Source organism: Ambystoma mexicanum, chromosome 5p (genome assembly GCF_040938575.1).
Source record: "Ambystoma mexicanum isolate Mex_15411 chromosome 5p, UKY_AmexF1_1, whole genome shotgun sequence".
NCBI lineage: Eukaryota > Metazoa > Chordata > Amphibia > Caudata > Ambystomatidae > Ambystoma > Ambystoma mexicanum.
In genome coordinates, this window is record NC_090930.1 from 971,034,216 (window position 1) to 971,060,382 (window position 26,167).

The 26,167-nt window shown below is 45.4% G+C and overlaps 1 protein-coding gene across 1 annotated transcript in view; it reads right to left on the reverse strand.

Annotated features, from left to right (window-relative positions):
- Positions 1–480: 480 nt before the first annotated feature.
- TMEM14C (transmembrane protein 14C) overlaps positions 481–26,167 on the reverse strand; it is a 49,291-nt gene continuing 23,604 nt past the window's right edge. Inside the window, exons 2-5 of the mRNA XM_069613438.1 lie at positions 20,612–20,688; positions 11,745–11,846; positions 8,511–8,598; positions 481–663 (exon numbers count right to left, since the gene is read on the reverse strand). Of these exons, the coding sequence (XP_069469539.1) occupies positions 606–663; positions 8,511–8,598; positions 11,745–11,846; positions 20,612–20,687 (324 nt within the window). The 5' untranslated portion in view covers position 20,688 and the 3' untranslated portion in view covers positions 481–605. The remainder of the gene's footprint in view (positions 664–8,510; positions 8,599–11,744; positions 11,847–20,611; positions 20,689–26,167) is intronic.

The window sequence follows — 26,167 nt, forward strand, 5'->3', positions numbered from 1 at the left end:
GTTACACTTAGCAAAGTTATGTACATGGCCATCTATGTCATCTTGAGTTTTGCAGGTGTCACGCCTTCCCGTTTTCAATACACCTAGATTCTGGTAAAAAAAAAAAAGTGGGTGGAGTGGTTACAGCTCGATGCTTAAGGAATTGCAAGACAGAAATGGACTTTGGTTGAAACTAACACAGGCTGTGGGAGTTCATACATTGGAGATGAAAATTATATACATCTCATTCAAAAAGACGTTTAATTTATTACTAAGTTGTTGCATTAAAACTAAACAGAAAGTTCCTTTTGAAAGATCTCTGCATATTTTACTTGCGACATTCATCTAAAACTAATATTACATATTACGTTTCTAATTAACTTCAAAAAAGGTCAAACAAAATGCAGTAAACTCTATTCTGCACCTTGTGAGGTAGACTACTTAAGCACAGTCACACTAAAAGCAGCCACCATGAGGACAAAGTACAAACTTTATATGAAAAATGTTTTACAATCTTTATTATTTTGTAATGTGTACATTTAATATAAAAAAACATGTAGGTTAATAATATTCACTTGATTTAAGGATTTCATGTTCTGTCATTTTCAAGCACCAAAAAAACAAAGTTATGGATTATGTGGCTTTTCCATCATCTTTACTGCCAGTCTTCCAACCATAAGTAAACTGTCAAAGAAGGACACAAATAAGGTTTAGAGTCAAATATAAGCAGACAAATACAGTTACTAAAATCAATGGCTTTGGTACACTCTGCTTCAGAATATTCAACGCCACTGTCAAGCAACAGTGAAGCCTGCAAATTTGAGTCATGCACAGAGCCATGAAAAGCTTTACGGAGGAGTTCCCTCATTAATGCAGTGCCTCACTACTCCAGGATGGATCCATTATTACCAGTTTATAGGTTCATTGATTGCATTTGAAAAAAAGAAAAGAAAAAAAAAACATTTAAAAGAAAAATAGAAATCAGTGTTGGAAAAATAAAACATGGCACATTCTGTGAGCAACCAGGGGTCCCCCCTCACCCACCGCCCCCCATGTTATCTTTTGGTGGACCCTTGTTATGCTCCTGTTCCCCTTTACAGTTCTGGAGGGGTTACTCGTCACCCCACCATCCCACTGCATGAGGAACACATTTGTGACCAGTTGTTTTTGGAGACAAAATTATTTTCTGTAGAAACATTTCCAAAGAAAAGCGACACAGACTCTCAGTAAACACATATATAAAATAAATGTACATGAGCAGCACACTTAAAATGGACATACATAGTAGCATACTTGGAGAGTGTATTTTGGGGAAGAAAGCCGCCTAGTGGTCACAAGACAAGTAATATGCACTTCTGGACACTTATATGCCTAACGGCAATTAGATCTTGGCAAAAAGCATAGGACATCTAAAACATAAGTTTAAAGCAGGCTATAAAATAAAAATAAATAGTAACTATGAAATTTCTCATGCACCAGACACTGGAGCCCGATATGGGTATATTTTATCAGCTGCAATGTTGACAGCCATTCATGTGCCTTGTTCTGGACCTTTTAAATAAGAACAATTTGATTAATATAGACCATCAGTAAAAGGTGCCTTTAATGAAGACTCGGACCAAACGTATTTCCAAACCATTTCACTGCATCAGCCTTAACACTGGGGGTCAAAACAGAGGGCTTTTCTTCTTCAGGAACACCACAAGAGCGATGAAAAAAAACCAATCAGGGTTCGAAATTGTCAGGAGCTGGGAGCTATTGAGCTGCTGGTTATAGCCAAGGGGAGCCTGGATAGCTTGATAATGGGAGCTACTTGTGAATGGTGCTATACAAACATATGTAATATCGGCTGTGTAGGTTTGGGAATGTGTATTAGAGAATAAAGGCCAAACCTAAGATACATTTAAAGCATACTGGAGAATATATAATGCACAAAAAGTTTGGATCTTACGCACAAGTTAGATTTGCCGTGCAATATGCACTAGCTCCCCAGAAGTAGCTCCTGCCTAACGCGTAATGCCCAATACCCAAGAGCTGCTTTTTGCTCCTGGTAAACAAATTCCAATTTCGACCCCTGAACAATGATACATTTTATACTAAATAAGTGTAATACAAACAGACAAAGCATAAAAGATGGATGGTTAAGTGTCCAGTTTACAGTAAGATCTAGGCAAGAAGCTCCAGAAACAAGGAAACTCATGTTCAAACACTAGAATGTATTTCGATCAGATCCAAATACTGCTATCTGCGTAGGTGACTCTCCTGTGCACTTTGTAGACGAGCGATTGCTAGAGCAACGGCTTCCCGTCCCCGCCACAGGTTTCTTAGCAACCGGCTGCATCGGGCCGCGTTTGCTCTCCTCTCGTGACACGGCCAACTCCTGCAGCAAAGCTAAGCCACTCTCAACCCTTCGGGCGAGCCACCCAGGCAGGCTCCTCTCGCCCTGCATCTCTAACGCTCATGCCATTTTTGGGACCTCTTGTTGCAGCGAACGTACTTCTCCCAACTGTTTTGATGCAAGTACTGGAATTGACACCTGTCTCACACTGCACCCGACCTCGTCCGTATCACAGGACATATTGCAGTTAATTCTGCCTCATATCCCGCAGAATATCATAACAGCAAATACATATCAATGACAGCTTTGATCATACATGCCCCCATGTTTTGCTGAGGTTTACTGTGCAAGCTTTTCACACGGGATGCATTCCTGAAGTAGATAACCACGTACAGACATTCTACTCCACAAGCCTATGGTTTTTAGACTTTCTTCCTTTTGTATTTTTATTGGAAAACGTTTTCCATCATTCTTACCTCCCACCAACGAGGTACATGATTGTTACACTCGTTTTTATATCTTGCTTTGTAGGCCTCGTACCACAGGAGTGTTGACTCCTGTGGTACGAGGAGGTGCGACATTATAATCCCTGTGCACCCTCAGCAGACAGATAGTGAAGGGTTCTCTGGACTGCCAGGTCAATCTCCTATGGGCACAGTAGTAGCCCCACAATTTTTAAAATCTCTATTTATATATATTTGTTTTTATAAAATGTCAGCAACCATGTTAGTAATTATACTGCTTGGTGTTTCCACCACAGAGGTCTAACAATTTAAGGTCCAGGAGAAGGCATACTGAATCATCTTTTGATTGAAACATCTAAAGGAAGGACAGGATCACAGTTATTGACCCCTCTTCAAGCTATGTACTAGTAGTTGTGAAGTCAATACATGTTAGGAAAGATTTCCATTTCATGTGTATTTTTCCCTCCAGTTGTGTACCCCCCCAACTTTTTGCCGATGTTTAACACCATAGTCTTACTTTGCCAGAGCACAGCCTTCTGCTGCACTCCCCTTGGCTTTTCACTCACTTTATTTAGCTCACTTTATTATGGGAAAACTGACATGCCCTTACAGACAGTCACTACTGGGACAGTTTTCCTTAGTCCTTGTCAATGTTGCAACTTTTCTGCAACATGTTGCAAGTGCACAATGTACCTTCCAATACAGCGCACTTGGATCTTCCTGTCATTTCTAAAGGTCCTAGATATTCTCAAAGGATTTTTCAGGAGAATTGCAGATGTGCCTTTAACAGGCCTGGTGGCAGCTTACCTTTTCATGTACTTTTAACCCTTTCACAAATAGGTGGCCTGGCTCTATAATGGCCATGCCACAAGGTTCTTTGTCCTGTACTTTGGCCATCTTGCCCCTTCACCTTACCCAGGTCGAGCCGACCCAGGTCAGTCCTTATTTGGGCATGCATTCTCCCACGAAACGCCAAGCTTTTGCATGCCTTGTGTGTGCTTCCAAGACATGGTTTGGACTGTCTAGTTCCAATACACATCCTGGGTGCCAGAGAGTCTGGTGTGCTGCAAATACCTCGGACACCGTGGTCCACGTATGGTGTGCCTGTATGTGAGCAGATCTCCCATTGGGTCCTCTTTGTTTTGGCACGAAGGAGCTTCTGGATAAGAGAAGGCTCCAAACACCCATACCATGTCAATCTCTTGAGTTCTCACTGAACGAAGGATAGGATCCAAGTATTCTGAAACTAAGAAGCCGAGTCAAGGAACCGCTGGAAGGTTTGGCACCCTGAGCCCGCTGTCGTCCCGCTGGATCCCTCTGCATCCGATTGAACTAGAAGGTCTGCGAAGGCGCTTCGAAACATTGTAATAGGAGGACTAACTATTCTCGGCACCTTCATCAAACCCTGCAAGTAAGCCTTCTCGGAAGTGTCCCTGGGCCAACCAGTGGGCTGACCAGCTTGCTCAGGACCTTTGTTCCGATACCGCCGCCGTTTCGAGGAGGCCCTTGAAACTTGGTACATCGCAAACTCTGTGTTCACGGCACTCTCACACCGAATTTCATACACTTGGCGTTCCCAGGTCTGGATAAAGAGAGAGCGCCCAAACAGGAGTAGACACGGTTACTGTGTCGCCCAGCTGTGGTGACGAACTTTGCAAGTGCATTGCAGCTGTGACCCTCTGTGCCCTGAAGCCTTCCACAGTGAAACTGGTAAGATCCATGCACCAGGAGCAGAGAAATCACCACAGTCCCGTTTGGGAATCAACGCTGTAACTTTGTCGCTGAAAGCTGCAGTGCGACAAGATTGCCTCCTTTCAACCTGCAACCGAATTGGACTCGACTGCCGAAGTTTGGTCCAGAGTGCGCCGGGGGGTCGGTAAGTAATTGCAACCCTTACCGGTGGCCCCTAGCGCATCCATTTTTACGCACAAGTGGCCCCTGATGGGCCCCTCCTTTCCTTCGGACTATTCCCAACCCCTGGAACCTCTTCTGCCCTCTCGGGGGGACCCTCCACGAATAGTGGGAAACTATTCTGCATCACCTCACCCACCTTCCTGAGCGGCTAAAGACCCTACAAGAGACCCCGTTTTCGCCCCATCTGTAACTACTGCGTGCGCCAGCATTGCAAGTACATTTGAGCAATAGGCTCCCCTCTTCTAAGGGACTGGACTGCCTCTCAGTTAGGGTCACGATTACTGAAGAACTGCTTAAAGATTCTTTGCACTACCTGCTTCCTTCCCTTTTCTAGGTTGTGGACCCATTTCTTGCATTAATCCTCTAGGCCCCTTGGTTTTGTATATATGTATTTTAGTAGGATTGCGTGTGTGTGTATGTATATATATATATATATATATATATATATATATACACACACACACACACACACACCTACACCTGAATGGGAGCGATTTGTATGTGTCCTTTACCCTTGTGTACTCATTGAGTTCTTTCAGTCACCTTCACCCCTCCTGAGACCTAGTCTTGACCGCCGCCAATGCTACCTTGGTTGTTCTGGCTTATCCAGAAGGTTACCCTGTTCCAAGAAACTAGGCTGGCCTTCCGAACCTCTGCCCACCAGGTCAGAGTTCAGAAATCCATCTTAACAATACTAAATAAAGAAAATGAAAGGTGGGCAAATAACCCCCCCCCCCCTCTCTTAAAAAAGAAAAAGCCCAAGTGATTATGCTAGTTTCTGTTGCTGATGAATTGAGAACCAATAGACATTCACTGTGAATTATGACCAGCAAATGAATGCACACCTTTGTGCACAAGGAATTTGATTATTAGGACACCTCATGTCACATAGACTCTCCCAAAAGAACAGAACAAAAAAAGAACCTTCAATAAGGCACACTTTAGTCTCAAGCTATCCTATAGCTATAGATAGGCCAGTGGGAATCTAGGCCCAGCTCAAATGTCCCTTCAGTAAATATGGGAACAATATTTGTATTGGATTGTGGAATGCTAGGCCTTATCCAGCAATTTTTAAACTGCAATAGTACATTCTGAGTGTATGGTTCTAACCTGTCCATGTGTAAAACAGTATTATAGGGAGTCACAATCTATAGGCTAAAATGTACAAATGCAGAACATGTCAGAGCCATCAGAAACGTTGTGGCCCCGACTTTAGTATGCAAGTTAACCCGCAGGATAGAGCTAACTGGCAATGATTGTTAGGAGGAAGTTGCAATTTTATACCCATTATTTTAAGTCTGCATCTATTTGATAGATGCAATAGTATGTTTGTTTTATTAATGTTACTATTGACAATATACATTTTAAAAATAGCGTTTGTGAATATGCTCTTCGATTATTTTTATTTCCAATGCACACCTAATCAGTAGCTCAAATTAGCTTTATCATTATGTACTTTAAAGATTTGGACTGTGCACTTTATGAACAGTGCTTTGATAATATTCATTTTAACTGGAGATATTAGGCACTTCATCAATAACATGGATATCCATTTTAATTATTGGCAGTATGTACTTATATATATTTGAGATTTATCCTTTCCTTATACACCAATTTTGGGAGCATTATTGAATTGGAATATGCATTGTGTTTTTTATTTTTAAACAGACCTTTATTAGGGTTCCCTGCATTAAGACTTGACTGTCAAATTCCTTTCCCATAAATAGTAAGGATATCCATTGTCACAAGTGGGTACATCTTTGCAGGGAAATGTCCTCAGAAATACAGAGAGGGCAGCACAAAGCGAATCAAGCTGTATATTTGATTGGTTAGTCTAATGATTAGGGGATGTGGCGAGTGGGATGTTACCTTAGGGGAGGAGCCGGGGAAGCGGGGTAATTGTTTGGTCCAGCGTATTACTCCCATGGTGCAGTCAGTCGGCACACACTTCCAGATACGCAAAACATGTCCATAAAATTCACTTTCTTTTTCCTCACGCTGTAGGTTACTTTCAGTGACGCCACTTTCGTCCATTTCCTCTTTCCAGCTCCCAACTATAGGGGTGATCATGGATTTCAGGTTTAATAGTATGCGTTTTTCCAGCCGCCTGATCGATAGCATTGCCTCATCCGAGAGGCCTCTTCTTTTTGGTGTTTGGTGAAAAGAATGAAGGCGTTACTCCGCGGAATTCTCAACTCCAGACAACGTGGATTCCCTCTGGGATGGCGGTCCAGATCGGTCTGACTTCCAGATCATGCTCCTGTCTCCGAATTCCATCGCCATCTTTGGTCTATGGAAGAGACGCAGAGCCTGTGCGTCTTTTCTGGTGTTCAATATCTTCTAAATGTAATTTTCTTCTGCGAGAGCGCGTCTTGCCGCCTGCGGTTTGCTTTTGTTACATCATCGACCAGGTCTTCATTTTTGCTGGTCATTCTCAAAGTGGAGTTCTGCGCACATGTAACGTCTGCATTTTTAAAACTGGCCACATTGACTCCTGCAATATCAGTGTTTAGCGATCAAGCCAAAATATAGCTGCTGCATCGTCAGCTGCGACCTTCAAGCCCTCAGCACACGTTTATTTGTTAACGTCTAACGCGATGCCATAGAAATAATGTGAAACTAAAAGTAATGAGCATTTATGCCTTTGTCAGGGGCTACATGCCGGTGTGTGCATCACTTTAAATCCACAGTGAACCTTTCTGCGATTGTGCTTCGAGCACTGTCAAGGTAAGTGTTGGTCTAAACCTCTATAGGAACGAAAGGGAGCGACTAGGAATAATATCTGAAAAGTGGGGGTTCTTCAGGTGTTCCATGACCCCGAATTGAATGATTCGAGTAACTTAACATTAATAGAAATGAACGTTTGCGGTTAATGACGCCATGCGCAGATCTCTGTTTCTGAACAGACTGAGACTGCTCTTGTTAACGCTAGTTCACATAAAGCCCATCTCCTTCTGGGTCACCCTACCAGCGATGAAGGTTTGGTGTAAGACTTTGGTTGAAACTTTAAGTTGGGTTCTTAACTACGTGGGCAACAGTTTCGGTTTTGCAAATAAAAAGTCCATCTTCCGAGCATGCAGTGGTTGTCAAAGAAAATGTTTAAGAGGCGTACACTTAAAATCAAAAAGAATGATAGCGTATTTAACCATGTAGGGTTTGAAAGCACAAGGAGCAGTAACAGGCTTTCTTTGAGAGCTTTACTCATCTGTCTCCTGGACAAGCCACCGTGCCTAGACCCTCATTTCTGGAAGAGAGTCAAGAGAGGGGGGGGCTTGGGCAGCGCAAACTGATGACTACCAGAGTTTCTGTTGCCTTTTCTACAGGGCCGCCCTCGAACTTCAAGGCAAGCCTAATAATGCCTGTTCAAGGAGATAATACAAATGCACAGAACCCGACTAAGTACATTACCCTGGGCTCCGCCACACTCCATTCCAAGAGTAGGTTCAACACAGACTGTGGCAAAAGCCTGATGTTGAAACCTAACAGAGGATGCTTCATGGTATGGTGTGGTGTGGTGAAAGCATGAAACCAGAAGAAAAAAAAAAAAGAATGCCCCCCCCCCCTCTCCTCCCTCCCCGAACGCCCTCCCCTCCCGTCCCCCCTCCCCGAGAGGTTCAGAATCCAGACTGGTTAGCAAACCCTTCCCTTTGTAAAGTCGCTTGCTAGAACACCCTCTGAACATGTGTTTGGCAAATCATCCAAACGATTTTAGAAAGAAAAAAATATAATTGTTAGGAAGTTCTTCCTGGGTGCAGCTACTGCCACAATGCTCCGAAAGGTTTGGCGGTGGATCTAGACAAGGAAAAAGGAAATACCTTGCGCCAGCGATTACTCCTGCAGGCATGAACTTTCCAGAGTTGTAGAAGCGGAATCCCATAACTCCAGACAAGGTCCCAGAAGCAACTGCAAGGCCAACAGAAAGGCAAATTACAATAGAACAGATGCAGCAACATGTCCGAGTAGAAAGGGAACCGAACAGATCCAATGTAAAATGTGGGAATGAAACAAAAAGGAACCAGAAGTCTCACAGATGTCCACTTATCAATCACAATCGAAAGCCTGTTCCGACATGCGAGTATTATTGTAAGCACGACAGACTGCACTGCTGTGTTGCACATGTTTCAAGTTCTGCTTTGTGCAGCGGGGAACACCCATCATTTCTCTCCACTCCCAGGTCATTATGGAAGTGGGTGAGCAATCTCCAAGACCCTCAACACCACAAGCTGTGAACAAGGCAACCATTTTCTTTTGAGGGAAGGGGAAAGGCAAGCATCTCAGAGCTGATGCCTGCTCATCACCCGAGTGTGTGGCGTTAGAGAGGTCTTCATGGGAGGGGGGAAAAGGGGCACATGCCCAGGCACCTCCCTTGGAGGTGGGCCTTCCACATGGCTGCCTGGTGCAAGGAATTGAGTGCCCATTGCTCAGAAAACAAATCGCAAATAGTCAATAGCCAATATATTTTGTGGGGTGCCGCCAAGGCTCTAAACCTACTGCCTGGCTGCTGTTGACGAATATATTCAGCTCTGATGATTCTCTAAAGGGGGCGGACCCCCCCCCCCCCAAGGGTGTCTGTGCCCTGGGTCCCAAAGTTGCTTAAGAAGGCCTGGTGCGCCACCCTTGTGTACTGTATATAAGCAGATCACTTTTGTCAGTAACACACGAACGTTGCACTTGGGAACCAGCCCAGAAAATGCAATAGTGAGTGCCAATCACTCGAACCACATGAGAATGCAGGGTCGGGACTGAGCCATAAAATAATCTCAGGCACCAATGAAAAATGGCCCACATTTGTAAATGGCTTTTTATTCCTTTTGCGACACTGTTTCAATAGTACCCAAGGGGGAGTGATTTCATAAAATGTGATGCAAAATTGTGCATTTTAAAGAATCAGAAGCACTGGTCAAAACTATTAGTCACCTAATGAAGTAACTCCTCAAACTGGGCCACATTGGCCATAAAAGTAGCCCACACCAGCATTTTGTGTTTTTGGTTCGGCCATAAGCCTATTGCCCTATAGCCGAACCAAAAACACAAAATGCTGGTGTGGGCTACTTTTATGGCCAATGTGGGCCAGTTTGATGAGTCCGCGCCTGTGAGAATGGCTCACAATACTAGGACAATTCTTAGTTTGGCTAACACTACTAAGAGGTTAAACGGTGCACCAAGCAGTAAGCAAAAGAGTCACTATTTCACCGCACTAGGTTTGATACAGTAAAAGATAAGAAAGCACTGAACAACTGCTTTTAATAACTGGCGTCGCAGAACTTTGAACGTCTGTGAAGCATTCTGCGCTGACAACACCCCCTTGACACAGGAGGAAGAGATGCGGGGGTAACCCAAATTACTTGATATGGGCAAGGGTTTTGGGAAAGTAGAGCTTTGAAGCGAACACCAGGCCTTTGCTCTACTGTGTCCGTTTACTTTTCCTTCCTCTCAAAGTTCTTATGTAGAGCAATGTTACACATTTAACGTGTCATGGAGTTGCAAGGAAGAGACACGCGGCTTTCATGAATACAGTGCATGCGCCCAACGTTCTTTACACTGTAAACAAATAGCAGGTGCTGCAATCACGCAACTGAATGGCGCTCAATGTATACACTCCGGAAGCATCAAAAGCTGAGACAGTCGCGTCAGGGCCCAAACATGTGCACGTCAGGTGAAGCGCTTAGCAACACCCACGTGCACCAGCGAGCCTTCTCACCAACTAAGGAGCACGTGTACTGCACGATATGGTGAGAGCACAATGTGCAGAGCATGGCAGCCACAGTTGTCCAACTCCAGGCCTCAGGGCGAGGGCTGGACTCCTGATGGGTTTACACACAGGATATCCCTCATTAATATTCATGATGAAAAATCTACATGCATTTAGAATCATTGTATGCCAATTTATCTCGTGGATTTTAATGATGACTACTGTGAAAACCTGGCATGGATCTGGGGCTGGATTTGGACAACACAAGTACCTAACAAAGGAGTAGCTGTACTGCTCACCCAAGTCATGCCTGGATAGGTCTCGGGTCATGTGCATTACTCATTGGGTAAAATAATGGAGAATGTCAAGCAGTTTTCTACAATAATGCCATCATGGCATATGCAAATAAATAATCCCCACCCGTCTGCTTTAATCATTGCACAAACCCCTAACCCACCATCACTCATCAAGGCCATCAGGCCCACTGCATCTGCTTACGTCAGGTCTCCAACTCTGTCTTAGTTCAAACCGAGGCTAGCAGTACACCTTAATGGATACTGGGACACCCCCAACAGAAAGGAAGCTCTATGGGTATAATACGGTTTCTATAAAGAACTTATTTAAGATTAATCTTTAGCCTCCCCAAGCGAGTCTTCGCAAGCCCACCTCTGCAAGAGTCGCACCTCTTCTAGAATATTCTCAGGGTTATATGCATTTACTTAGGTTTTTGCCTACCTCACCCCTGCAGCCTCTGTTCCCAACTAGAGATATGCGACCTTGCCCCCCCCACGCTCCTCGAGACTTCTGATGCACACCTCACGTCACGAACACCTCCTCTGGACCACGTGTACTCCTTTGCATCATTATACTTTTCATGCAAAGGCACACACGCAGTCTAAACTCCTCTGACAAATTCCCCATACCTTGCACTTCGGTCCCCGAGGGCGTTCACCTACAGCGCTTAGAGGCCATACCGATGGGGAAAGGCGCTACACAAATGACAGTCACAGTACTTGTCCCCATCACCTGCAGGTTTCTTTGAATTGACATGTCCTAGATCTGCAATGCACGCTACAAGGCAAGCGGGTTCAGCAGTAGGCGGTCATAGTCCAAAGCAAGATGTCCAATGCGTGTATACTCTGTGAAAGACCATCCCTTACCATTGTCTTCGTGCGTGGATTGGCAAAGCGTGAAATCATTAGATGGCAAGACCCCAGGCTAGAAGCGTAGGGCTGGCCGCTGCAAACCGCTCTGTGCTTCCCCGAACCCCCCCCCCCCCCCCACCCACCCACCCACCAAGCAATATCAGACAGTCCCAGGCACTGCCTCGCTATCTCAGGGCAGCGGCCATACTTACTCAGAGAGAGCCACACGTTCTTGGAATCCTGCGACAACTGATAAGCACCCAGCCCAGCCAAGCTGCCGAAGAGCAGGCCGGCAGCCAGAGAGGGCACGCTACCTGCAAGACACAAAGGGGCAATGAAACACACATGAAACAGTAAGGAGAAGAGGTGTGGCAGGGCCAACGGGACATACAAAAGCAACTGTTTGGGCATTTGTGTAGACATAGGATAGTCAGTTTCCTAACACTGTCAGAACAGTGCCACCTGGCTAGAAGATAGTAACAGCTGGGAAATGGTAAGGTAGCTGGGCAAAACGGGTAGCTTTGCCAATTATTGTTTTTAATATGAGTCCGAGCAAGTGCACGCATACTGCTTATAAATCAAGTGCTGAAGACACATTTGGTTAAGAAAAGTGTAGCGCACCAGTAACGCATTTATAACGTAGTCAAGCAATTAACTCTCATAGAACTGCTTTTAAATAATACTGGCGGACGCGGTCAGCACAAAGTTTGATGTTACAGCTCGACTGAGCTAGCTCGGAAACTATCGCAGGACAGTGTGTTTAGGGTGGGCAGCGGCCTATAGTGGGAGGAAATGGCCATACAGATTGCATGGCAATGGACAGTCAATGGATGGGTAAATAACCCAACACCCACGAGGCTTTAGCGTCACCCAATTGACAAAACTAAAAAGGACCCCCCACCCCACTATCATCACAATTCCTCCCCACACTGATTACGTATTATGTTATGTTTATGCATTTGTTAATACTGGTTGTTATCCTCAGCCGTGTGGTTCATTACGAGGTCTGTACATTCTACATTACGTTTGTTGTTGATGTTCTATTCCGAGCTCGAGCTCGGACAGTTGGTGTTGTGTCTTTTTGTGCCCTGCAGAGGTGTCTGCTGCTTTCTCCTCTTAACTTAAAATAAACACCTTCAATCTACATACGGCGTCTTCTTCACTTAACATATTACGCCATAGAATGTAGGCTCTTTTACTCCAGTGTGCCCATTATTTGATATAATTAACCTAAATTGAGCAAACCTTTCCGTTTGTCGCAGCCCCAAAGCAGTGCACTCTTCGTGCCACAGGAGTGTTCCTCTTTTCTAGCTTGTGGGGGGGGGGGGGGGGGGGGGGGGGGGGGGGGGGTTTCAGTGGTGGTTCAGTGCCACCTAATATCCAAAAATATTGCATTGGAGTACAGCTTGGAGGGCGATGACATGGGAGGGCCACACAGCATGTGGTTGTTTAGCTATTTACTCACTCACGGGGTGTCCATAGCAGTTCTAAACCCTACGCCCGTTCCCACCCACTCAAGTCCTCCTGGAGCCTCTTTGAGGTACAATATCAAGCAGTAACACCACACGTTTGCCTGTCAGTGATATTATGTAATCAGTCTGCTGAGAGTTAAGTGGTAACTGCAGCTGTAAATGGGCTTCTGGTGCAATAAAAATGTCTTAACCAAGTATGTGTTCAGCCACTTGATTTATACCCATTGCATGCACTGAAGTCTTCTTAAAACAGACATTAAGACAAAGACAATAGTTATGACTTGTGTATAGGTGTCAGCCAGGCACTGCGCATCACATGCCCAGTGTTTCACACCATTTTCCAGCTCTTGCTGTCTTATGGCCAGGATAGTATCACCACGGCAGTGCCTGGCAAATGCCTATCCATGGTCTACACAAAAACCAAAACTGTTGGCTTTGCCAATGCTTGTTCAAATGGGGATGTACCTTACATGTATTGGACTGTGTATAGATTACCCACGTTCACACCACCACCCTCCTACCGCAATGCAATCCCACGTGCAATCATTAGTCGACATTATTTCTATTTCAACAAATCGGTCAAACATGGGGACGATCAGTTCAGAGAGATGCAAACAGCAGCAACACATTTAATTTGCAATCCCATTCAATTAGAAAGTCTAAAATGTAATCGTTTCTCAAATGTATGCACATACAATGGATTTTAAAGCGCTCCCGTTATCAGGCAGACGACCTATGCCATCAAGAGAGATAGATAGACCCACAAATGCGTCCAGCTGCTCCTATGATACCAGAATTATTACCTCTCAGACATGCACCCCCATTGCACTCATCCAATGGTAGACACTTCCCTATAGGATAAGCCAGGACGACAGGCATGGAATGACTGCACCGAGGCCATTGCCGTACTTATTTACCCTTCATGGCTGGATCACGGCTGCAGAGAGGTCTCGAATATTTATGCAGGGGGATGGGGCAGGGTCACAGGAAGGGGGTGGTGCGACACGAAGGGTGCGTTGAGTGCACGATTATACGCATTTACGCGATTATTATTATCAGGCGAAGCAGGTGAGGCAACGAGACCCCCCTGGGCCTTTTGTAAACACATCTTGCGTTTTTTTGGTCCCACAGCCTCGTTTGGGGCCCTCACCGACCCAGAACCCATCCCCATCCCCACTCCCCCGTTTCCTCGCCCTCCCAGCCTGCCCCCAACCTTGATTGATGGAAATGTACCTGCTTTCCTGGTGCCTTAGAGCAGCAGAGCTCCCTGCTCGCCACGCTTAGCATATGCGAAGCAGGTGAGGCAAGGAGAAAGGACACCCTCCCACGCCTTCTGTAAACGTACCTTGCAGTTTTTTTATTTGGTCCCCGAGCCCCGTTTGGCGCCCTCTCCGACCCGGACCCCATCCCTGCTCCCTTATTTACTCACCCTTCCGATTCCAGTCCGCCTCCGCAAGCAATTGGTGGAATCCCCCGTCATAACTGACCTTCCCAGGGCAGCCGTCTGCCCGTGCAGCCCCTGCAGCTAAGAGCCCGGAGGCAAAAGGTGACTCCAACAGGGGCGGCTCCAAAAATGTGTTCCCAGGGGGTCAGCAGGGGAAGCCAGTGGCCAACCGTCAACCAGCAACTACAATTAAGGTAGGAGTGGTCAGGGTGAAGGATAGAGCAATCACTCTACCCTGGAAGCCCTACCACTTACAAAACTAACCTACACTGTGATAGCATTGCGATTGCTAGCCTGCGTCGCACCCTAGGGAATTGTTGCTATTGACTTGATTCATATCTGGAAAGCTCCACACTGTAATGGTACTGTGAATATTAGCCTGCACCACACTGATAGTATTGCGATTGCTAGCCTGCTCCACACTGTAATGGTACTGTGAATATTAGCCTGCTCCTCACTGTGATAGTATTGCGATTGTTGATGAGAGAATTGTTCATATTGGCTCACATCATATCTAGAAAATGCCACACTGTGATCAAACTGCGAATGTCAGCCTGCAGCACACTGATAGCATTATGATTGCGAGCCCGCATCGTACGCCAGAGAATTGTTCATATTGACTTGATTCATATCTGGAGGGCTCCATACTGTGATAGTGCTGTGAATGTTAGCCTGCACCGCACTGCGATAGTGTTGTGATTGCTTACCTCTGTCGCATCCTAGAGTTTTGTTGATATTACCCTGAGATGGTACTGTGAACACTAGCCTGCGCAGCGTCCTACTGTCTGAAGCCTAGGCCTCTCTCCCACTCTCCAGGAGCCTTAATTCCAGACGTCCTAAATACTGCCAGCAAATATCTGAAGCCTAGACATCCTCCAGTTGTCTGGGTGATTCAGATCTAGGTATTCTACTACTGCCTACCCCTCTTTGAAACCTAGTCCTTCCCTCCGTTATCAAGGTGTCTCAAATCTAGCTACTCTAATTAATACCTGCAACTGTGACACTAGGGCCTCTCTTCACTGTCTAGGTCTCACAATTCAAGGTGTTAAGTACTGTGTGCTACTCTCTTTTAGAACATCAGTGAAACCTAGGCTCCCACTACCTGGACACTCCAAACCTCCGGGCACTCCATCGATACCTACCTTAATTGAGTCCTAGACCGCCAGACAACCAAGAACTCCCAGTACGCCCCCCACTACACCAGACAGAGCTCCTATAGGAAAACACCAACCGACGGAAGGGACAGAGCACATTCGATAGCACCCAGGCATAGCAACATAACAGGAAACATCAATATCCTAGCATAAGACATGACAGACAGCCTTCTGCCCTGTAAACTCTGCACCAAGACCAATTCTTCCCACTGAGAACCAAAAATGCCCCGATGCAGAAATGGACACAGACAAAGAGAGCAAGAACATGGAACTACTAATACGGATACACAAATTCAACTGCCCTCAGTTGAAGCGGCTGAGAATGCAGAACACACCACGCCAAATACTGCTATCAACAGAACAAACATTGTAAGAGAAAAATCCTTCTATCGTACACAGTACCTTGCGACAACCACAGAGCCTTGATTCCTCAACGACACTGACATCTCGAGACAAGCAAATAAACCCCCACCCCCCCACCCCACCCCCCCCCCCCACAGCCAGAAAAAAGACAGGAGTATCGAAGAAAAGATTAGGAAGATTTCAACCCCCTCACTCTATGCATCACAAGAACAGAAGGACACCATCAATACCCAAAACACACCATACAGGATGACGAAGCACTATTAGTCAACAACCCAACCACTAACCTGATCTTCAACCAATCGGCATCAATAGAGAAGCACCACGATTGAAAAGCCCCACTATCAATCTAGCAGACCTATTCAATGAAGCATCTTCATCCAATCAACATGAATACAGAAGCATCCTAATTGAACAACCACAAACCAAAACCAGGAACACAAATAAACAAAACCACACCAAAAAGATCCACTGCCATCTTAAAAACAAAGGGTCAATGTCTAAACATGTCACCGAAATCTACGACCTATGTGACAGAGGCATCGACATCCTATTTGTAACTGAAACATGGCTAGATGACAATTACAAGATCACCCTCAACACCCACCTGCCCGATAACTTCAAATGCGTCCAAGCAAACAGGAAAACAAAAAGAGGTAGTGGACTGGCAATCGTCCAAAAGGAACACCTGGCTTTCAAGCTGGAAGACCCATTAAACATCGATAAATATGAATCCTTAATCCTAAACCCATCGGTAAACCCCAAAATAAACCGGAAATTCACATTGATATACAGACCGCCAACCTACGATGCAACCTTTGTAGACGCCTTCATGGAAGCAAACAACGACCTAGCCATCGAGCATAATCATCTGATCGTACTCCTATTTCAACATCTGGTTCGATGAAGAAACCTCAACCACACAAAAATCTCTAACCAGCCAACTAGCAGCAATTAATCTACAACAACTAGTAAAGGAGCAACCCACACGGCAGGGCATACACTTGACGCAATCTTTGCCAATAAAAAAATACTTATTACCACAGCACCAACAATTCAAATATTCTGGAGCGACCACCTCATCATTCCCTTCATAATCATAACGACCACTCCAATAAAAAGCAACAAGACAAACCACTGATCACCATGAAAAGAAATTGGAGAACCATCACAAACTCCAACCAAACTGATCTTCTGGGACTTAGCAAACCACAAGCAACAACTATGGAAGAAGCGGACCTGGACAAAAAAGTAGCTCTTCTCCAGGACTGGATCACAACAACGATCGACGAAATCACCAAAGAAAAACCTTTCACCCCATCACGCAAAAGAGCAATGGCAAAATGGTTCACCCTACTAGTCAGCAACATGAAAAGAAAAAAAAAGAAAAACGAAAACTGGAACTAGAATGGAGATCAAAAACGACAGTGGAAATAAATTGAAATTTCAACAACATATCCCCTCATGCAAAAAGGAAATGCAAAAAGGAAATACTATGATAACCGAATCTTCAATGCACCAAACACGCAACACGCAAAAATAAAATCATAAATGAAATAAAAAACCCACCTGGCTGCAACAACATGCCAATACCATCGATAAAACTATGCAATGACCTAGCAGACCATTTAAAAAAAAATCGTTACCATCCAACAAACCATACAAAACAGACCATGCGATCAGACTACGGAACCCACCTACCCTTATGAGAACACCCGAACAAACTCCAAAGCTTCCCCGAAATATCAGTGGAGCCTTTCGTTTAACTGGTAAATAAAAGCAACAAAGCATGTTCTTCTGCGAATCCTTGCCCCCCCGGACATATACAAATCAATCCTCAAACAAGGAACGCCCATGGAATACCACAGGAATGTCCTCAACCTTTCAATCTCAACAGGGAAAGTGCCACAGTCCTTCAAATCAGCGTACATCAGGCCGCTACTGAAAGAAACAGCAGGAAATGTAGAGGACCTCTCAAATTACAGACCCATCTCCAACATCCGGCATCCGGCATCTAGCTGAACTGCTTGAAACGTACATCTACAAAACAACCCAAGGATTTGTAGAAAGAGCACTGCTTACTAAACCAAGCACAAGTAGGTTTCAGACCAAGGAGAAGAACAGAAACAGAACTCCTCTTAATATGGGAGGACCTTTAAGCAAACGCAGAATCAGACAACAGTACTGCCTTTATACTTCTAGACCTCTCCGTGGCTTTCGACACAGTTAACCACAACATTCTCATCATGAGACTGGAAGGACTGCCAATAACCGACAACGCCCTACTGTGGATCAAATCCTTCTTAACAAACAGAACAAAGACCATATGGATGAAACCTTTCAAATCCAACCCAAGAGAATCCACATGCGGCGTGCCACAAGGATCATTAGTCTCCCCATTATTATTCAACATCTACCCATCTCAACTAATCAAGATCATCAAAAGACAACTTGCTACAACTACACTGACGATACACAAATAGTTTCAAAATACAAGGCAATAGAGAAGAAAATACAACATTGGAGAACTTGCCTTCATGATATGTACAACTGTATGAACTCGAACTACCTCAAACTCAACCCAGGCAAAACAGAAATAATGATCCGCACTAAAAACGGAGACGACAACCACTACATCCCTTTGCCAAGGGAACTCGGTACAACCCCAGCCCAATCGTCGACTGTAAAAAACCTGGGTGTCCTGATGGACAACAAACTTACTCTAGAGCCACAAGTAAACACTGTACTCAAGAAATACTTCTTTCTCCTGCGAGCGGTAAAAAGGATCCTACCATTCCTGTCATTCGCTAAAAAAATATTTACCTCATCACTCCCATCATGTCCAGAGTAGATTACATCAATAGCCTGTAACTGGGTATGCCGGAACGAGTTCTAAAAAAACGACAACACATACAAAATGCGGCGGCCAGACTACTCCTCAAACTACCCAGAAGCGAACACATCACAGCAGTGCTAAAAACACTACATTGGCTACCAATAAAACAGCAAATCAAATTCAAATCAATGTGCATCACGCAAAGAACAATCCACAACCAAGGCGCAGAGATCCTAAGTGACAAATGAAGCCTACATCACCCAACAAGGACGCTCCGATCAAGCAATGAAATCTGCTTGGAACCGAAACCCTACAACAAAAGAAAAAACTCTTAGGATCTTCTTTCTCTCACCTTGCACCGAAAACTTGGAACGACTTACCAAATAACATACGCAACACAAGAAATCGCCTACTATTCAGAAAACTCCAATCCTGGCTCTTCACAGCGTAACTAGAAGAACGCCCACAGGGGCATACACATAGTTGAAACAATGATGAGTGAAGAAACCGATCCTGGACCCCCACTAAGCAATAAACTTCAAACAGTATCTAAGGAAGACACCCTACGACATACCAAAGTCGCCAATTGAGAAATGGCTATGACAGTAGGAAACTAAAGACTGAACACACAGCTGGACCAGGGCGGAAGACAAGGACGAGGATCATAGCACCCTGGCCCGAATTGCAAACAAGCTCCAACAGACCTATGACAGAAATAGATAGTGAGGGACTAGAGGACGGCTAATCTACAGCACCGATACCAGAGGGGGGACTAGACACCCCCCGTCCCACTACACAAAGTTCAAATACAACATAGCCGGGAACACGCCACACCATCACTCCCAAAAATTAGATGGACAAGAAAGGAAAGTGGCAATTAAGATTTCCTACAGGAATGCCAGTTAAATAGAACAAGACCTGCAATAATGGCCTAGGATATATAACCTACTAAACAAAGCTCAAATCTCTACAAACCAAAGTCACACGAAAATCCACGCAACCATCCATCGCCCAGCAAACCGCCTGCACTTCACCACACTGCAACAACAAACACATAAAGCACAACAGTACACAAGGTCTTGCATCCGTCCGATACTCACACCAAAGCTCAGAGCATGGTGAAAACCGAACTGAAGCCGCCAACAACACACCACTTCTCTCACTTTCCTACTGCCTCTTCACCCGACTAACCTAACCCTCTCGCCTTCTTGTTTACAGATCCGCCTGAGGACCAATTCCGTTGGCGACGGTGCACAGTATAAATACCTTTAACTTAACATTAAGGTAGAAACATCGCTGGAGTATATAGAGCATTGCATTAACCTCATCATTCACTTTAACAGGCTATGAAACATTTAAATTTGCTCCAAAGACAACTTCTTCACCTCAGGTCTGTGCGTGTCAGCAATGCATTTCCAGACAGTAGTCCATTTACCAGGAAAAAAAGCATCAACTACTCGCCCATACTGCAAACGTCTCGTGAATTAGGCACACTTTGAATAAATACAGGTCTGCATTTCCATTTTTTAATTTTTTTTTTTTTTTTTTTTTTTTTTTTTTTTTTAAGTATTCGGTCATTGGTACATTTTGCAGACCGGATTGGCTACCGTATGCCCCTCCATTGTTAACAGAAGACAATTTTGTCCAGCAATAAGAACCCTCCCATAACAACACTATTTAGTCTGGACTAATACCTAAATGTCAAACTTTGCGCGCACAGTTGCCTTCAAACCTCAGCTGCACAGTGAATGTCGCTGCTCCCCATACATCTCCCCCATGCATTTCATACTCACTTGACCAAGTCACTCACCTGCTTTGGCATAACCGACAATTCCTCCGGAAGCCACCAAGGCTGCGTAACCAAATCCAATCCAGTCAAGACCCATTCTGGAAAGAGAATTCGAATTTTTATTCAACAAAAATGTGCCTGAGATTTCATTTACTGCACTCTCCACAGCCCAAAAAACCAGAGGTGTTCCTCAAGTGCTCCTCCTTCGATGTTCCACATCCTACTCGCCACCCACCAGTCTTCTGAACCCAGAGATGGTCAACTCCCAGGTGGCTCTCAAATGTGTGCAGCATCACTGTAACTGTGTATCCCCTCTAATCTTTGCAAGCAGAGTTGGGTGGCCAACTTTACAAAATAGTTTTGCAGGACACTTTAGAAGCTGTAGCCATTGAAAACGGCCTGCAGTGCGCGTGGTTCCTTACAGTGTCATTCCACCCACTGCCCCCTTCATTCCACTTTTGGAGTAAATTAGTGGCAGATGGCATTTTAACACACACAGCACACCAAAAACTGTGGGACCATTATAGATGAAGAACCCTCATCTGTTAGAGCTGTGAGCAGGGCCTGTGGGCCACAATATATGCAAACTGTGGATACGTGTTGACACCAACATAAGTGCCGTCACAGCATCAGTCTTTGATACTTCGAGGCACCATGGGAAGTGGCTTTAGAATAAGATGGCATGATTAAGTTAAGTGGCAAATAACTTTGGGGTGCGAAAAACATGAAGGTCGCCATCACTGGATATGAAGCAATTTATAGTCATTAAACAGTGAGTGAGGATTATTTTTATAATAGCTTATTATAAAAACATAATGCAACAAACTATGAACTGAATCAGTGAGATTAAATGATTTTCCCCAGGATCAAGCACTTTGGTTAGGGGGTAAAAACATGTCTTTCCTGGGTGAGGTGATATCAATATTTATTTAGCCTTTGTTTAAAGAAAGGCCTTGAAAATAATGCACACGCACACAACATAATAAACAAGTATGTCATAATAAACTAAACGTACACTATGTAAATTGTCATGGAAACAGCTTGAGCAAAAGAAGTATGGCTTTAGCTTTATGCTCCCCATCCTAAAGTAACGTGAGACAAAACAATCTTACTTGGGTTTTAAAACTAGTTTTATTGCATACAGCATGCTGCATTGTGCACTCTACCCGTTTCTCATCACTGCCGTTCACATTTCTTAAGTGTCAAAGTCCCTGCCAATAGTCCCCCTTGCGCCTTCTCATCAGTGCCTAAGTGTTCCCATTGTAATGCTATGTGTTAAGGTGCTGCACGGACCCAATGAGCAGCTGTCGGCTGCCCGAGCTCCATCGATCACAGGTAAGTGTGAGCCCAGAACTGAAAAGGCATGTATGGGCCGGGGCGAAGCAAATGTGGAGCTTTTGGTGTCCCTTATAGTGTGTCTGCAGAATGCGGGACAAACCCCATCAATACATGCAAGTCCTGCACAATACAGGACGGTTGGCCACCCTAAAGCAGAGCTTTGCGGGCCAATGGATCTGCAGTACGAGTCCGTGTAGCCAGTGCCTTAAGTGGAGCTAAAAAATGGGTTGAGCTCATCAAGGGGGCGTGGCTTAACGGTGGGGCGGGGTTTTGACGCATTAGGCCACGCCCCCTTGACGAGCCCCAGCTCAATGGGCTACAGGCACCCCTGCCAGGCAGCCTTTTGTAGAGATGAGCACCCTCTCCCCTGTGGGGAGAGGGTGCTGGTCTCAGCATTTATTTTCTAAATGCTTGCCTGGCTGGGGACAGTGCCTCACCTTGTCTGCCTTAATGGTGGCGCTGCCCCTCACCAGCTGGGGAGGGACAGTTCACCATTAAGGCTAAGACGGTAAGGCCGCTGGAAGCAGAGGCCTTTTTTGCAAAATCCTGAAGTTTCCGCTCATTCGTGGTGGGAGCTTTAGTATTTTGAAAAAAAAGGCCTCTGCTTCCAGCAGCCTCACGTTTCTCTCCATAAGGGTGGCGCCGGCCCACAGTCATCTCTTGCTTAAAGGGATGCCTTGCAGGTGCCGGCACCACCATTATGGATGAAATGCATTTTTTCGTTAAGTCTGGAGCTCTCGCACCTGAGCGAGAACTTGAGGCTTTAGAAAAAAAGCCTTGTCCTCTAGCGGCCGGGGCTGCCAGGGGAGAGATTATGGGCCCCAGCAGGGCCCCGCCACAGAACGAGATTTTTCTGAGCCTGTCGGGGCTCGGCCCCATCCCACTTAAAGCCCTGCGTGTAGCCCATAGATCAGGGGTCGAATGCGGGCAGGGGAGGACCAAGCACAGCAATGCTGCTGAAGTGGACTAAACGACCACCAGCGAGATTCGAAAGATACAAGAAACCATCGCATTATATAAATATACCTATTCCTCTTTCCATTACTACCATAAAGACTACAAATAAGGCACACGAAAGAAACCCTGTAGCCTCCAACCATTACCTTTTCAGTTATTATCCAACAGAAAGCTGGTCTTTAGCTTTACCCTAACTATTGAAAGTCACAACTGAAGAACAGTTATAGCTAGACAATTCTGTGGCCACATTACAAACAGCTTTGCTATGCTCTGGGTAGCACACAGCATTAGTGAGAGCTACTGACAGCACAGCTCCAGAGACTGTGCGTCCAGTGCCTGCAGGTGTAGCAGCACTTGTTCATGCAGGATCAGGAGGTTTCATCGCAGGAGATTTGGCCGAAGCCATCCATATCCATGGATTTATTTTTTTGCCCGAATTTGGCCGCAAATATATGTGAGGACTGGGAAAGGGTAATAATTAAGGTGGGAGGGGGCGCCCCACCCGCATATATTGCAGCAACACGGACATGGCTTAAAATAAATACGACAAAAGCACTGAAGTATTTCCCCGAATGTTCATGATTCGTGCGCGCTTTTAGCCATGTCTGGATAGACGCGGCCGCACACGTCTCATCAAGGGTCTACCCAGATTCGACCACATCGCCCCGGCCCTCATCGATCTTCACTGGCTCCCACTGCACGCACAAATCACCTTCAAGTCTTGCGCGGTGGTCAGTCAAAATACCGAAAATAAAATCTCGAATTGCAAAAAGCACGAACCAAAAATCTCGAAAAAAAAATATCGAATTTTTTATTCATTTATTTATATGCGTTTTTGGAGTCAGTTAAGTAAAAAAAGGGGTAAAATAAAAAAAAAAAAATTAAAAAAAAAGGGGGTTGGAGGGAACCACCCATTTTGAAAAAAATATTCGATATTTTTTTTTCGAGATTTTAAATTCGTGCTTTTTTTTCAAGATTTTACTTTGAGATTTTGACTATAAACCGTCTTGCGCATCATCTAGAAGGCAGTCGCCCTCAAGTCACCCAAACTCAGCATCGTCGGTGGACAGGGCACCACCAGAAGCCAGGACACATGCAGACTTCAAATCCACCCCTGCAAAAAGGAAAGGACCAGAAAACAAGCTTTCTCTGCCTACGCCCCAAGAATATGGAACCTCCTCCCAGTCAGCATCGGACTCGCCCCCAGGCTCCTACAATTCAGAAAGGAACTGAAGACCCACCTCTTCAAGGAAATCTCTCCTCAACACCTAAGCCATCATGTCACCCCTTGCACCACCTGATGCACTAGACGCTGCCCGTCCCTCTCCTCCCCGCCACCCAATACAGCTGTACCCCTACTCTGTGCCCCTCTGTATCCTGCCCCCGGCAGTAGATCTGTTCTGTTACCTCTGATAAGCGCTCGGTTATGTATCTGTACTGTTGCATATCTGTAAGGCGCTCCGTTGCTTCTCGAAGCCTGGTCTGCGCTCAATAAATACCATAGTAATAAAAGAACAGTTACAGGTAGACAATTCTGTGGCCACATTACATTATTTACCCTACCTATACTAGTCACATACTGAGAGTAAACCTTTTCCTGTCCACCCAAAGAGTAAAACTACAGAAGAAAGGCAAGAGAGGGACTAGCTATCACACCTCGAAAGCTTAGAAGCAGTGCTCCAACCTACCAACCACTGGGGTGCAGCGCCAGCTCAAGGTGCGCTGAGAGGGTGCAGCCGCAGAAGGGCGCACCTACAATAAAGGGCACATTGCCTCCAGCTCAGTGTCATGATGTGATAGGATATATCATAAGGCATTTATAAACGCGCGTATACACAAGTGTTTCAAGGCGCGACGAGGCAAGGGAATGGAACAGACAATGATCCTACTAGGCCAGGTGACATTGAGATCGCGCAAGTGCAGGGGGGAGGGAAAAGTGCGAGGGAAAGAGGGAGGAGGCAGTGCAGTACATAGGATAAACAGTAAAATAAAATAAAGACAATAAATAAAAGTGTGGCAAGTACAGGTTAAGTGTAGACATCCGGCGTTATCAAGTGCTAGTAGGGGCTGTAGAGATACAGACACAGTCCCCAAGTGCATGGGTTGCCAGGGGGGCAACTGGCGGGGAGGGGACCTGGGCCCGAGATCAGAGGGTAGCCAGGTATCCGTATCATGTTAACAGGGCCTATTTTTGAATCACGTCGTGATTCTTTAATAGACGCTATTTACAGGACACTGAGCTGGCACACAAGAACAGATCAGTTCTCACACAGGGCGCTGGCAGGCTTGGGGCCGGCACCGACTGCGGTGCAGCACCCACTGCGCCTTTCCTTTCTGACCAATGAAGGATCCCGGACCCCGGAGCCAAGGGCCAGTGTCTCCCTATTTGGCAGTTCTTTCTCCGCTTCCAACACTTGGCTCGCTGTTTATCCTCAGACGCCTGAAGACGTGCAAGAGGAGGTCTCCAGCAGTGAACACTTTGCAAAGGGGTCATTCAGTACTACACAGGAATTCCCATGAAGAATAAACACTTCCAATGGGAACAACCAATGCAGGCTCAAGAAAGAGCTCACCACGTCTGAGAGCACAGAGGGACAGGCCCTCACCTCCTCTAAAACACACGTGTAGGCCAATCCTGCACTTAAGGGGGGGCAATGTGCTCTAGAGATGAGAAGTAATTTGCTTTTCAGAGATTGTTAGAGGCTTAGCATCCTACACCCAAGCTTACACATTACCTGAATTGAGCTATTAACAGCTGGCGAAGAACTAAATTACCCTTTAGCTACTATTGACCATTTGGCTGTTTTCCAGAGCTCAAGGCTTACTCCTGGAAGGATTATAGTTAAGGGGAAGCCTTAAGTCTCATCTGCAACAACCAAGGCCCTCTACATCACCTCCACATTCCGGCACCCCTCTGCAGCCAGGCACCTCACCGTGCCTCAGGAAGCAATCTTCTTCCACCACCCCCCAACCCACATGAATTCGGCCCCTTATGACCTTGCGTTCTCAAACTTTAATAACATGATGCATCCCAAAAACTACAACCTGCCGATTCCACTAACCTCTCCCACCGATCGTTTTGGGCATAGCAACAAGAGACATCCACGACAGTGAAGGTGAAGCACAGCAAGTGCTTAGAATAATAGCAATAATCACCTTATGAGCCGGTAGACGGCTTAAAGGTGGAGGGCGTGGATGCCCGCATCCTAGAGGCATCCAATGTAACTGCAGAAGCTTAAAGCTATGGTTTGAGCCCTGGCTAGGTAGTTGAGAGAAATAAAG